The sequence below is a fragment of the Nansenia antarctica genome, assembly GCF_963989245.1.
Source record: "Nansenia antarctica genome assembly, chromosome: 2".
NCBI classification, from domain to species: Eukaryota; Metazoa; Chordata; class Actinopteri; order Argentiniformes; family Microstomatidae; genus Nansenia; species Nansenia antarctica.
Genome location: NC_137675.1, coordinates 55,265,787 through 55,280,786, shown reverse-complemented (window position 1 = coordinate 55,280,786; position 15,000 = coordinate 55,265,787). Strand labels below are relative to the sequence as shown.

Sequence of the window (15,000 nt, the reverse complement as noted above, 5' to 3'; positions counted from 1 at the left end):
TATCCACAGCCACATACAGAGAGACAGAGGTCAGGCGGAGGGCGGGAAAAGCATTAACTCACCAGCTCACATTCATTTACCTTACTTTATGGGGGATGAGGAGCAAAAGGTGCCGGTACTCTGAGGCATCGAGAGTTAGAAATGCACCCACCTGTCTGGAGGTGGGCTTCCCTCGGAAGAACTCGTGGTTGAGGGAGCTGTGGGAGGGCTTGAACTTGGGCTGCAGGAAGATGCAGCCGTTGGCTATGGCCTCTAGAGGGGCGGGGCCTTCGTAAGGGAAGCCGAACCCTATGAAGAGCTTGTGTCAGAGTGTGTGGGGGGGGGGGGGGGCAACGTATAAAAATCACATCCCAGCTACTTGTATCTACTGGAAAACCTGAAGATAAATCGTATGATAAATCATGTCATAAATCATAAGTCGTAACGGGGGGAGGTGCCTCTTCTCACCTTGGCCTTCCTGAGGAGCTGCTGCAGCTCGTGCTGGGGGAGCAGGCCGTGGTTCTTGACAAACGCAGGCACCTCTGGAGGGCGCTGCGTCTCGTAATAGACCGTCCCGTGGATCTCCATGTAGCGGTGAAGGATGGCCAGGAACTTTTCCTTCCCCTAGGGGCCAATGAAACAGACGGTTAAGACATACTGTATAATCAATTTTATCACCCATTTAAAAAAAAAAAAAAAGGAAAACGTTGTTAGCTTAGCTAATTCTATGTACTTGAACGGGGTCATTCTCTAGGGGAAAAGGCTGATGAACGGTAAGACTGTACTGCATGTGGCAGGCTTATCCCAGGCAGAAGCAGACATGTTATCCCTGACTCCATATGATCCGTGTCAGTCCTCTGGGACTGAAGAGAGAGGCTGCTCGTCCTCTAAGGGGATCACCTCTTAGAGCCGTCAGACTCCCTTGACAGAAGAAGCCTCTCTCACCCACCAGCTGTTTACTGACCTCAGTGCAGAGGAGACCGTAGACCGTGGGTCTAGCCTCTGCTGTATGGGGACTGTTAAATAGCCAATTAGAGGGAAATGTATGGTCGCTACTCTGGGAAGCAGCAGCAAAGGAACATGGCCAGAGAGTGTGAAGGTAAGCTAAGGTTTCACCTGGGACTCAACAGCAGCCTGGTCACCGATCCTGGGGATAATGGGCAAGCTAACAGGCTTGGGAAAGCTAACAGGCTTGGAGCACACAGGGTTGGCTGGGTGGGTTGCTTGCTTGCGCTGATACTGTGTTGTGGTTGCATTAGTTTAGTCTAATAGGAGGTCGACTAGTAGGTCAGCCTGTCAGAGAAATAAAACACCACTTTGGATGTGTTTTTCATATTCCCATTTTCTTTCGCCCCGTATGAAATGATTAGTCAACTTCAGACATTTTGCCCAAGGTAAAACTGTAGTAATTCATGTGAAAACCACATACTTGGGGAATAGCATTAATTATTTCAGAGTTAGAAGTGTTTCATGCATAAATCATTTATGTTCTCCAAATGTTGCAACTCATTTTTCATGTTGGGCAGCCTCGCCGTATTTTGGTGGAACATAAAGATGAAATTAGGAGCGCGTTCCTCGGTCTCCAGCAAACATGATACTTTATGCAAAAACACGAAACGTGAAAATACACGTGCTGCCTTGTTTGGTCTAATAACGTGGCCATTTGTACTGAACTATAACACACTGCAAGCTTTTCTTCTGCGGCCTTGAAAACCCTCGACAAACCACGGCAATCACCACATCTTGGAAAGTGCCACTCGACGTCACCGTAGATGCTCATCATAATCAAGGTTCTAGCAAAGAAAGTAAAACTGTTGTCATCACGTACGGTACATTCAGAGCATTGATTAAAGTGTCACAAAGTGGTTAAAGATCGTAGTTCTTAGATCGTAGTTAGGATCTTAGGAAACATCGGGGGCTTAGCCCGTTCAGAAAACATCCCAGGGCTCGAGCACCCGATACCCAGGGCTAACGACGAGCCTGCTCTCCACCTTTTCCATCTTCCATAACCTGACAGACAGTCCACATAGGGGGAGACGTTTATTGATCTGGAAATGGCAGACATGTACGATGTATGAGGGATGAGGCAGAGACTGAACACATAACTACCCCGAGGGCTGAGGGATGGAGACTCACACGTCTTAATCTCTACGGTACATTCTTCACCTGCCAAATCGTTCTTTTTCTGCGGCCCCCCTAAAAAAAGCACAGGCTGTTCACCCACCCACAAAGAAAATGTCAGCTTCAGTTAAACTGCCGCATTTCAGCCGGCACATTTATGCCTTAAATTCAACTGTGTGTGAATAGTATTAACCCCCCCCCCCACACCAAACCTCTGGGACAGTTCATACCGAATCCAATGAAATTCAATCCCTTTAGCTCAATTCGAAACAGACCGTATCAGGGAGAGAGAGAGAGAGAGAGAGAGAGAGAGAGAGAGAGTTTAAAGTGTCAGTTATTGATGAGAAGCGCAGGTGTGCGGGGGACTTACTTGGAGCTGCATGGGGGGGGGAAGATCCATCCGATTGAACCACGGGAATACGGCAGGACATTAACGTTATGTAGGAGGTAGAACGGAACGGGGGAGAGAGAGAGAGAGAGAGAGGGAGAGTGGGAGAGAGAAGGAGAGAAGGAAAAAATAACAGTCATTCAAGCGAGTGTCCTTGTTCACTTACAGGTGTTGTATTCAGCACTGACAGACGCATGAACCTCATGTTACGGAGCGAGCCGCCAGCCAAAAAAGGGGCTATTCACAGTGTCAGGGGAAGGCCCAAACACATCTGGCATTTACATTGTTATCTCTCACCATCACAGTAAAATCCCATCCTGCCTTCAACCCGTTCAGAGAGAGAGAGAGAGAGAGAGGGGGGATTCAATAAAAGCGCCACACGGTGACAGAACAAACCCAGAAGATTCAATTGCTCCTAACCGTGGGGGAGGGCCAGGCAGACAGACACACCAAAGATGAGATGCCTCTGTAGCTTTGGAGGGGGGGTGTGTGTGTGTGTGTGTGTGTGTGTGAGTGTGTGTATGTGTGTGTGTGTGTGTGTGTGAGTGTGAGTGTGAGAGTGTGAATGTGTGTGAGTGTGTGTGTGTGTGTGTGTGTGGGGGTGTGTGTGTGTGTGTCTATCTGTCTGTGTGTGTGTGTGTGTATGTGTGTCACCCTAAACAACAACACTTGCTCCCCCCCCCCCCCACACCACCATCTCACACTTCTGCGTCACCCTCCTGGCGTATTGAGGTGTCATGCTTGGCAGATAGAAGAGAGAGAATAACTAGTGCCATGTTTTTCCGCCGGGCGTCTCGTCGCCTCTGTGAGAGAGAGAGAGGCGCATTTATCACATCCACGTCAGAACGCTCCGTAGTGTAACACAATCTGCTTGTCGGAATGTGTTGAGATGGCAGTGGGCCCCTAAATGCTTTGTCGGGAACAAAGTTATTTGTCATTGCGATGTGTTTACACAGACAGAGGGGGGGACGGGTCTATTGGTCTTGTGAGAGCGTACGACATCGCCTATCTCGATCCGACGACTTTTTTCATAGCATTCACGAACACGAACCCCTGACGTTTCGGAAGACAAGACTAAATAATAGCTTGGATTTCTATAGCGCCTTTCATAAAACCCAAGGACGCTAAAGAAACATTACTTCTGTTCAAACCTCACGTCGACGTGGCAGAGATGGACAGAGATAGGCGTCACAGTCACACTGTGGGAGAAGCTTTCACTGCAGACATATAAATACACACTGTCCCGAAAAGACATTGTTGTTGAGGAGGTTGTGGTGGTTCGTGTCACTGTGTGTGTGTGTGTGTGTGTGTGTGTGTGTGTGTGTGTATGTGTATTTGTATGTGTATGTGTATGTGTGTATGTGTGTGCGTGTGCGTGTGCATGTGTGCGCGTGTGCGTGTGTATGTGTGTGTGTGTGTGTGTGTGTGTGTGTGCATGTGCATGTGTGTGTGTGTCAGTGTGTGTGTGTGTGTATGCATGCGTGTGTGTGTGTGTGTGTGTGTGTACGGGCGCGTGGCGGTCACCTTCCACATGCTGGCCTCCTTGCCGTACACCACGGCCATGTCATCCACCTTGTGCCTCTGGATGCTCCGCCTCTCCGTGTCGTTCAGCTCCTCCGCCACGAAGCCCATGAAGGAGTTGTCGGGAGTGTGTGCTGCCGGAGACAAGCAGAGCAGAGGAGTCACACGCCGAACCGAGCGTTTCACATTCAGTTTCAAACGGTGAGGAGGGGGTGGGGAGGAGGGGGAGGAGGGGGGGAGGGGGGGGGGGGGCGTCACAAACCCTCTGAGTGACCCTTGATGTGATGGAAAGGGGGAGGCTCTGTTAAACCAGGACAAAACAAGGCCTTGAGCGGCGACGACTGTAGCGGAGGCCTCTCGTCGGGATAGATCTGTGATGTGTGCACAGTGCTCACACCTGCTGAGAGAGGTTTGCAATAACAAGCGCTTCCAAAACAGCAGGAACGCCGCAGAACCTCGCGAAAAAAACGCTCATCGCAAAGTTAATTGGAAGAGCAAACACACAGCTGAAGTTGCCTCTCCCTCCACTGATCACTGTTGGATGTGTGTGTGTGTGTGTGTGTGTGTGTGTGTGTGTGTGTGTGTTGTCTGTGTGTGGCCTGTGGTGTTCAGTTCCAGCTCTAGGCATCTGTGCAGCCGCAGCTGTTCCTACTCTCTCTGGGTTCCTCTCGTCTCTCTTTGCCCCCCCGAGCCCCCCCACTGTGAGGGGCCTGAGGCCTACAACAGTGCTCCACACCATCTGCACATCTACACACACACACACACACACGTACACACACGTACACGTACACACACACACACGCGCGCGCGCACACACACACGCACACACACAAACACGTGCACACACACAAACACACGCATCACACACACGCACGCCCACCACACACACACATGCACACACACATACACACACCCAAAATGCTGGAAAATTGTAAAAAAAACACTCCAGGTAGAACAAATGTAGAAGCGTAACCCCTTAGATCCGGAGTCAAGCGCTCGGGGGCTAAAGTGCTAGGTGAACTTACGGAACATGGTCATGTACTGCCTGGAGTTCAGGTTCCAGTAGCCCCAGTTGGTCCTGTAGCCGTGCAGGGTGGCGTAGTCCTCGTGGTTGTACGCCGGCTCCGTGCCGAAGGTGTCGATCACGCGGATATGGCACCTGACAGACAGACAGCAGGGGAGGAGGAGGTGATGGAATAACTGGGAACAAAGACAGCAGCTACATCCTCCCGTGTCTGAGGACGACCCCCCGAGGGCTCCCAGACTGGCTGCTACATGAGCTCCTCTGTCATCCTCAGACGGTGGGAGCGCTGGTTCGCTCGCTCCTTGCTATATCACGCTGCATTCACGTTCGGTTTTTACATCACATTTACGTTACATTTACATTACATTTACATTACATTTCTGCCATTTAGAAGACTCCTTTATCCAAAGCGACTTACAACAAATACATTTGTCTAAGGCTAACACTCAGCATTCACATTCAGATGCCTTGTTCACCTGGAAACGGTTGTGGGACTGCGATACCTTCATCTATGGACAGCATTATATTATATATTAGTATAGGTGGACTGGACAGGATGAGACAGTATGAGACAGTATGAGACAGAATTAGACAGTATGAGACAGTATGAGACAGAATTAGACAGTATGAGACAGAATGAGACAGAATTAGACAGTATGAGACAGAATGAGACAGAATTAGACAGTATGAGACAGTATGAGACAGTATGAGACAGAATTAGACAGTATGAGACAGAATGAGACAGTATGAGACAGTATGAGACAGTATGAGACAGAATGAGACAGTATGAGACAGTATTACACTGAACAGTATAAGACTGGACAGCTTGACAGTACGATGAGACGAAGTGACTGAAAGCAGTAAGGTACTTTTCCTCAGGCACGATAGTGACACTATTATGTCGTTTATGTGGGTGGGTGTCATCATATCCCAGCTGTGCAGACAGAACCCGTCTGTGACCGTTCCACCACAGAGAAAAGCCCCCTGTCTAACCACCGACGATGCGAATGGGAGCCCAGAACAATGGTATGGTCTTGTTCTCAGACTCGGGTCTTAGAGCGGTCAGCGGTGATGGATGCCTCTGTGCCTCCTCTCCTCCCTCGTGCGTGGAGAGCTAAGCCTGCCCTCCAGGTGAGAGAGAATGGGCTTTCAATCACACACTGATTTAGGCCACGGCTGGACCCCAGAACCTGCCTGGCGAGGCTCCGCAGGGAGAGATGAGGGGGGAAAGTGGCAGTTTGGCCTCAGACCTGTCCAAGGGGGCTCCGCCGTATAAGCCCGTCCACCTCAGAGTTTCTTCCATATGGCCGAGACAACAATAGACGCTTTTTTCCGGCTTACCAGCAGCCAGCTAGTGCTCAAAGCCTGGCGCTTCGAACCTAGCGAACAAGCCAGTTTGAATTGTTACGGCCTCCTCGCTCTCTGCTGTCCTGTTCTGTTTGTTGTGTCGCAGGATGGCAGTGGGGAGAGGAGGCCTGATTGGTTGATGCAGCGCACCTGTGGCTATGCCGATTCAGGCTGTGCTGGTGACACTCAGGCCCTGTCCACACCTATACGTTTTTTTGATAAACGTGGATTTTTATATTCGTTTTGGGGGGTTCGTCCAGACGCAAACATGTTTAAAAACGAAGATGTTTAAAAACGCCTGCCAGAGTGAAGATGTTTAAAAACGCTGTATATTCGCCGTATATTTTTGACGTGTGGACGAGATAGACGGAGCTTTTTGTATTCGTCACGTCAACATGCGCGTAGATTTCTATGATCATGCGCACTGCAGCTGTTTGCTGTTCCCTCCAACGTCATATCCTAGCACCAGTAACTACTTTGTTTACAACAGGCAACGGTGTTCGAGGCTACACAAGCGAGGAAAATGGATGTGAACAAAGTGCTTCTAGTTCTTTCACTGTTAACTTGACTTTTAACCTGTTTACAGATAAATGCATGATCGAGAACATTGAGAGACAGAGGCGTCTGATTGGCCAGCGGGGCTATGATATTATATCGCCGACTACTGGTGTGGAATGCTCAATGCCAGCGTTTATATTGCGTTTAAACATGCTGGTGTGGACGGTAATATTTTTATATACGAAAAACGTTTATCAAAAAAACGTATAGGTGTGGACAGGGCCTCAGTCTCTCTCTCTCTCTCTCTCCCTCTCTCTCCACTATCTGCACCACTATCTGCAAACCCCCCTCTCTCTCTCTCTCTCTCTCTCTCTCTCTCTCTCTCTCTCTCTCTCTCTCTCTCTCTCTCTCTCTCTCTCTCTCTCTCTCTCTCTCTCTCTCTCTCTCTCTCCCCCCCCCTCTCTCTCTCTCTCTCTCTCTCTCTCTATCTCCCCCCTCCATCTCCATGCAGGAGCATACTTTTGGACCCTTTTGTTTGTGGCAGACCTTTTCCTGTGTCACCTTACAACATTCCACATGCCTACTGTGACGATCCACACTTGAACCTATAGTGGGCGCTATTGCATCTGTTGTCCTGTCTACCTTCTCTCTGTGTTCCAGATGGGCTCAGGTGAATGAATGAATGAATGAATGAATGAATGAATGAATGAATGAATGAATGAATGAATGAATGAATGAATGAATGAATGAATGGACTTTATTGTCATTGCTACAGTACAGGTACCAAACAACGAAATTTAGGAGGGGTGGCTCCCCTGGTGTTAAGAAAGGGAGAAAAAAAAAACACTTTTAGAAAAAGAATAAAATCACAAGAAGGTAAGGAGCTGGTTTACATAAATAAAGGCTATGTACACAATCCACTGTACTATACTGCACAGATAGTCAACTAGGGTTGTCATATTGCACAATAGTATTTTTTCACGTTATTTAAAGTGTCACAGTTTGCAGGCTTGAAATGTACATGTTTGTGCCTCAGCACTAGCTGCCATACAATCCGTCCAGACTGTCCTGGGCCCAGAACTTAGGTCTTTGCTGTGTTCAGGGCCTTGACGGCGTGGGTGTGGGTGATTATGCTAATTGTCCCAGGAACCTTAAGAGTGGGTCAGATTCATGGACTCGCTCTCTTCCTTGTCGACCAGCAGCCGTTTTGGTTGTCTTTACCATTTTCTTTATTCATTATTTCAATTCAACATTATTTTCTTTAATAAATCTCCTATTATTGTTAACCATGTGTGGTCTCCCTTTTTGTTACCTTGTCAAGAGCCAGGCAAGCGTAACACTACTGATCACTCACCCACACCCTACACCAGTGATAATACTGACTATCACATCCCACTTCTATTCTTTAAGCTTTAGACTTTAGTTAGTAATAAACTATTGATTATTTTCTGTACACCTGACTTGTCTCCCTTCTTGACACTCCCTTTGAGCCAGGTTAGTGACAGAATGTCCACAGTTGGGCTTTTCCAGTCCCCTGCCCCCCAGCGTGATCTTTCCCGGTTTGTTTACATCCCGCAGTTCGTAAGGTGGGCGAATTATGGAGACACTCGCGAAGACGAGGCTATTGAAATCCGTTCGATCGCGTTGTGACAGTGAGCTGACTCGGATTATGCTGGCCACCCACCGATTTGGCTAGCCAACTAAAACACTTGGATAAGACAATCCCGCCCTCGCTTTTAACCACGTCCCTGTTTGGCCTCATCAGGACCGGAAACTAAAATCCTGAGTTTTTTAAGTGCCGAATAGGCCTGAAGTAAAGTAAGCCCTGTAGAAGCCTGAGAGTGGCTGCAGAAAAGCAGTCGGCCTTGGCACGCACCGACACGCACAGCGTGAGCCCCTGCTGTGAGGACAGTAATGAGAAGGACAAGTCTGATAGCGAGTCTTACAAGGATTCATTTTCCTGGTCCTCCTTCCTTCGAAGACTTGCCCACCTGACAGGACCGAAGGCTTGTGAAGGATCGTGTCTTTTTGACAACAAGCACCTCGCCTCCCGACGGCTTTTATAGAGTCCCCCTCCTGACTCCTGAGAGAGCGAGAGAGGACCGGAGACACATTGTTTTATCACCAAACTCTATCAGCTCTGCATATCCAGTGTGGAGGAATCAATGGCAGCTATCAGATCAGACCGTGATTTATCAGAGTGCTGCATCTCTAAACAGTCTGGGGGCAGTGCAGAGGAAATTAAAGTATTGGCCCGGCAGGCTGGGACAGTTGATAGGTATAGGTTAATCAAGCGACCTTGGATTGACACTGATTGACACCGATCGATCGTTTTCTTTCAGCTGCACGTACTGTCTGGGCCAGGCTGGGGCGCAGAGCCTCATCGGGCGCGCTCTGATAAGGAATCCGAAGCGATCTGGATCGAAAGCAATGTCTTTATTTGTGTCTTGATTTTCGGAAAATGCTACAATGCGTGTACAATATGTGTGTGCGTGCGTGCGTGCGTGTCTGTGTTTGTGTCTGTGCGTGCGTGCATACGTGTCTGTGTGCGTACGTGTGTGTGTGTGTGTGTGTGTGTGTGTGTGTGTGTGTGTGTGTGTGTGTGTGTGTGTGTGTGTGTGTCTGTGTGTGTGTGTGTGTGTGCGTGCACGAGTGAGCCAGTGAGTGATTGACTGACTGTGTGCATGTGTGTTAAATGGATGGTTGTGGCAGGGAACATCTCCCCATCCTCCGCAGTATTCATGAGGAGATTGAATATGCGGCTCCGGAGAGAGACACGAAATAGAATAGGACACAGCTCCACATTGTCATGCAGCACAAAAGCTGCATCAAACCCAAGACAAATCATCTTCTCCGCGAGCCGGGGGAACGGAAACATGATCGTCTCCGCAATCCCATCACCTGAAAATGGCCTCGTAATGGACTTTTGAATGTTTGCAGAGTCAACACTTTGCATAACTTCAGGCTCCGATTACTCTACTGTAGCTTACAGCAGTACACACACACTCGAAAGTTCAGGATCTATACGGAGGAGTCGGGAGTGATAAACTGTGCCTTTTCTCCGATGTTGCTGCTTAGCATTTCTCTCAGTCTTAATCTGCTACTCATTATTTACTTTATTGATTGGTGTGTGGGGGCTGTCTCTGCAGAATTCCTCGGGGAACACTTTGCTGAGGCACTATGGGGGGAGGGGGGGGGGGGGGTTATGGGCAGGTGACTGCAGACCAGCCAATAAGGGCAGCCAGCCAATAAAGCAATAATCAATCATCACACCAGGAATACAACTGCTAGTAACAGATGACAAACACCACAAACAATGTCCACTCAGACAGGCAGCGTCTGTGTACGGGTGACACAGGAGGGCAGGTTGACAACAGTAAGTGGCGGTGGAGAGATTTGGCATCTAAGCTCAAAATGCTCACACATAACACCCCGCCACCCATACAAGTGCATCTACACACGCACACGCGCACACACACACACACACACGCACACACACACACACTCAGACACCAACGCTCACACTCATACACACATGTACACACACATGCACACACACACACACGCACTCACCACACACACACACACGTGCACACACACACACACACGCACGCACGCACGCACATACCACACCACACCACACACACACACACTCACACGTGCACACACACACACACACACACACACACACACACATGCACACCGCCCCCCCCCCCCCCCCCCCCACACACACACACACCACACACACACACACACACACACACACCAGAGAGAGACTGACTTGTGTCTCCTCAGGGAGAGGCCCATGTGCTGCTTCATCTGCTGCAGGCCGTGGTAGTCGGTGTAGATGAGGTCAAAGGGCAGGGGTCCCGTCAGGGGGCAGCTTCCTCGACCCGGAGGGACTCCCAGAAACCTGCACACAACACACACAACACACACACAGGGCTCAGACGCAGGAAACACACCACCCAGGAAATGTGTCGGTGGCCAGAGCATTATAAGAAGATTTAAGAGAGGAATTACTCCACTGTCAAGTCCTGTATGGTGTCACAGTGAGACGGAGGACTCTCACCACGGAGGGAAGGAGGCAGCATTCAGGAAGTAACAAAGGGGATTGTTCTGCTGTATAAAGGGCGACAGGATGCTCTTGAAGTGCCTCTGTCATGCCTACAGTGTTACCACGGCCCCTTCAGGGAGCTAATTCTAACACTCCGAAATTGCTTGAAGGCTTTCCTCCATGAATGTTCGGTGCTGTCTCTCAAGAGGTGTCTGTGTGTGTGTGTGTGTGTGTGTGTGTGTGTGTGTGTGTGTTTGTGTGTGTGGGTGTGGGTGTGGGTGTGGGTGTGGGTGTGCGTGTGAGTGTGTGTGTGTGTGAGAGTGTGTGTGTGTGTGTGTGTGTGTGTCTGTGTGTGTGTGTGTGTGTGAGTGTGAATGTGAGTGTGAGTGTGCGTGTGCGTGTGCGTGTGCGTGTGTGTGTGTGTGTGTGTGAGGAGTTCAGGAGCCCGTCAGAGTTCTCAACAGGGAGACAGTAGAGGCAGTCAGGCATACGGTGCGCTGGCTCCCTGTGATCCACTCAGCCTGGCAGCGTTTCTCTCTCTGCGGGGTGTATCTTTTGTTATCTTGTGTTTGAGATAGAAAACACACACACACACACACACACACACACACACACACTCAGACACAAACACACACAGGGCTACGGACAGTGAGAAAAGGACGTAAGAAGAGGACAGCTGACAGCAATCTTTTCATACGCAAGTGGCCATTTTGAACTCTGTCTGTCAGTCAGTTGTGTATATCCAGATCCTTTTCACCAACTACTGGATTATTTGACTCTTATACACCAACCTGCCTGCTTCTAACAGCATTAAAAGTCTCATCAAACACTTCTGTCTGATGTGAGGGGAATGGCACCCGAAATAATTTGCTCCTACTATTAGGTAGAGGCACGGAAATGGGTCAAAGAAGGAATGAAAGACGTCTAACTCTGCTGTGCCAGCAAACTAACGGCCCATTAGCTGGGGAATGAAATGTGGGGTGAACCCTAAAACATCATCTTCAAGTTCCCCCTCTGAAATATAGCATCCGGATAACAGATAGCACTCGTTTGTGGAAAACAAAACGCAAAGACAAACACATTGAACTGATGAGAGTGGAATATTTCACTTTGTTGAAACTTTCAGCATTTCCTCAGAGCTTTACTGCGGCAGAAAAACACCAGAAAAATTCAGGACGGTAAGAATAATGCAGTTTGAAAACAGGCAGACCATGACCATGTTATTTGCACGCACACGCGCACAAGCACACAAGCGCGCACACACACACACACACACGCACACACACACACACACACACACACACACACACACACACGCACACACGCACACACACACACACACACACACACACACACACACACTGCCTCTAAGGTCTGTCACCCTGGTATTACACTCTCTCAGAGTGCTTCTCTGCAGTAGCTACTGCAGGTTAGAAACCCTATTTCAGCCGCTCATCTGTTCCTCAAAACCCCACATTGTGAACACGGATACGTGGAAAATGATGTTTGGTGGATAACCGCACACTTGATTTTACCATATCGTAACTATGCCTAATGCATGACTGAGTTGGGGAATGGTTGCGAAATGATACCCAGTGAGAACGTTGGTGAGGCATTTGTATGGAAATGACAGATATGTGTCTCTTGGTAATGCTTTTATCTGCCTGGCTGTCAGAGATGCAGCCTCTCGGCTAGCACTTATGCTAATGATGGTAACAACAAGACAGCGGGTCCGGCAAAATTGCCCACTCGTTATAACCATTTTTAGGAAATAGATGTCTGGCAGGGGTGGAAATAACAATGAACGGGAGTGCCACGGTTTTTATCACTGACTCTGGAACAGCCATTCTGTTTACAACTGACTCTGGAACAGCCATTCTGTTTATCACTGACTCTGGAACAGCACATTATGTTTATAACTTTTGATTGATTGATTGAAAACTTTATTAGAAGATTTGCAGAAGTAGGTACATGAAAGTACATATTACATACAAGGTCAACTAACAGGATAAAAACCCAAGAAAGCCACTGGCTTATTTCAATTGGGGTCCTTGATTCTCAATTCATCGATTCAACTGACTCTGGAACAGCACATTATGTTTATAACTGACTCTGGAACAGCACATTCTGTTTATAACTGACTCTGGAACAGCCATTCTGTTTATAACTGACTCTGGAACAGCCATTCTATTTACAACTGACTCTGGAACAGCCATTCTGTTTATAACTGACTCTGGAACAGCCATTCTATTTACAACTGACTCTGGAACAGCCATTCTGTTTATAACTGACTCTGGAACAGCCATTCTGTTTACAACTGACTCTGGAACAGCCATTCTATTTACAACTGACTCTGGAACAGCCATTCTGTTTATAACTGACTCTGGAACCGCACATTCTGTTTACAACTGACTCTGGAACAGCACATTCTGTTTATAACTGACTCTGGAACCGCCATTCTGTTTACAACTGACTCTGGAACAGCCATTCTGTTTACAACTGACTCTGGAACAGCACATTCTGTTTATAACTGACTCTGGAACAGCACATTCTGTTTACAACTGACTCTGGAACAGCACATTCTGTTTATAACTGACTCTGGAACAGCCATTCTGTTTATAACTGACTCTGGAACAGCCATTCTGTTTACAACTGACTCTGGAACAGCACATTCTGTTTACAACTGACTCAGTCTGGAACAGCACATTCTGTTTATAACTGACTCTGGAACAGCCATTCTGTTTACAACTGACTCTGGAACAGCCATTCTGTTTATCACTGACTCTGGAACAGCCATTCTGTTTATCACTGACTCTGGAACAGCCATTCTGTTTATCACTGACTCGGGAACAGCCATTCTGTTTATAACTGACTCTGGACAACCTGGTCTCACACGGCAGACGTCAAAATTCGACGTTTATGGACAAACGTCGAATTCTGACGTGAGATTGCATCCAAACGTCGAATTCTGACGTGACATTGCATTCCAAACGTCGAATTCCGACGTGACATTGGGGTAGCTCGTTCTGAAAGCGCAGGTGTGCGCCTGTTATGTGCGCCTGTCGGGGCTTCTCTCGGGATTATTCCATTTTGAATTGCACTTGCATTAATTAGTTAGGCCACATTTAGGGTTAGGGTTAAGGTTAGGGTTAGGGTTAGGGTTAGGGTTAGGGTTAGGTTAGGGGAATAAAAGGCTCTGTTTGCCCGAAGGCTCGCAGAATGCACGGGCACACTAATCTTTTAGTTTTTTTCTCTACTTTCAGATCTTTGTTCAGATTATGTCGTCGACCATCCACAATCCAAGGATCTCCGGCTTCAGAATTTCAGTACGTATCCAGGTAAGCACCCATTTTAACTGTATTTTTTATTTTATTTTTAACTTTTTTCAGGTTCTATCGGATCGCAGGTAAGTGTTTATTTCCTTTACAGATTTTTTTCAGGACTGGACTGTACATATTAAATGAGAGGTAAGTTTTTATATTTCATTTAAACCACTGGGTGAAATTGTGTTTAGTTCTTTAATCCAGTGTCTTTCCCTCATCATTCTCTGTCTTTTTGACCAACAGGTTCCAGATTCCAGGCCTACAATCAGGAGATTCTCCCTACCATGATCTCTAAAATGTTCGTACAGTAGGGTGGATTCCTCAATACGATTTACCCTGTAAAGGTGCTGTTTTAAACGTTCACAAAGTTTGTTCTTAGTTTCACCAATGTACCATTTAGAACAGACCCCACATTTTATTCCATATACCAGGTTTGAGGACTCCAACCCCAGAACATTCCAGATTGGAGCCCCTTTGTCTGTATATATGTTCGTAATGTATTTTGGTGTTTTTAAATGTCTTTTTAGTTTATTTTGTTTATCGCTTTTTAATGCTGCATGTACTAGCAAATATTTTATATTTTTATTCCTCCTAAAGGCTGCAATAATTTTAAAACCCACCAACGGTTCGACGATATCTTGAGTCCTTTTAAAATTACTTTTAATCATTTTATTAAGTTCCATCGAGGATGGGGAGAACATGGAAACAAAAGGAATTATCCTGCAATTGTCCCCTTCTTTTG

General features: G+C 47.6%; 1 protein-coding gene across 1 annotated transcript in view; it reads right to left on the bottom strand.

The window, feature by feature from the left end:
- Positions 1-15,000, bottom strand: part of mgat5b (alpha-1,6-mannosylglycoprotein 6-beta-N-acetylglucosaminyltransferase B) — a gene marked incomplete at both ends in the record, with an annotated part of 82,905 nt that overhangs the window by 13,217 nt on the left and 54,688 nt on the right. The window contains 5 exons of the mRNA XM_080524859.1: positions 152-298; positions 448-603; positions 4,013-4,143; positions 5,035-5,168; positions 10,660-10,791. Of these exons, the coding sequence (XP_080380985.1) occupies positions 152-298; positions 448-603; positions 4,013-4,143; positions 5,035-5,168; positions 10,660-10,791 (700 nt within the window). The remainder of the gene's footprint in view (positions 1-151; positions 299-447; positions 604-4,012; positions 4,144-5,034; positions 5,169-10,659; positions 10,792-15,000) is intronic.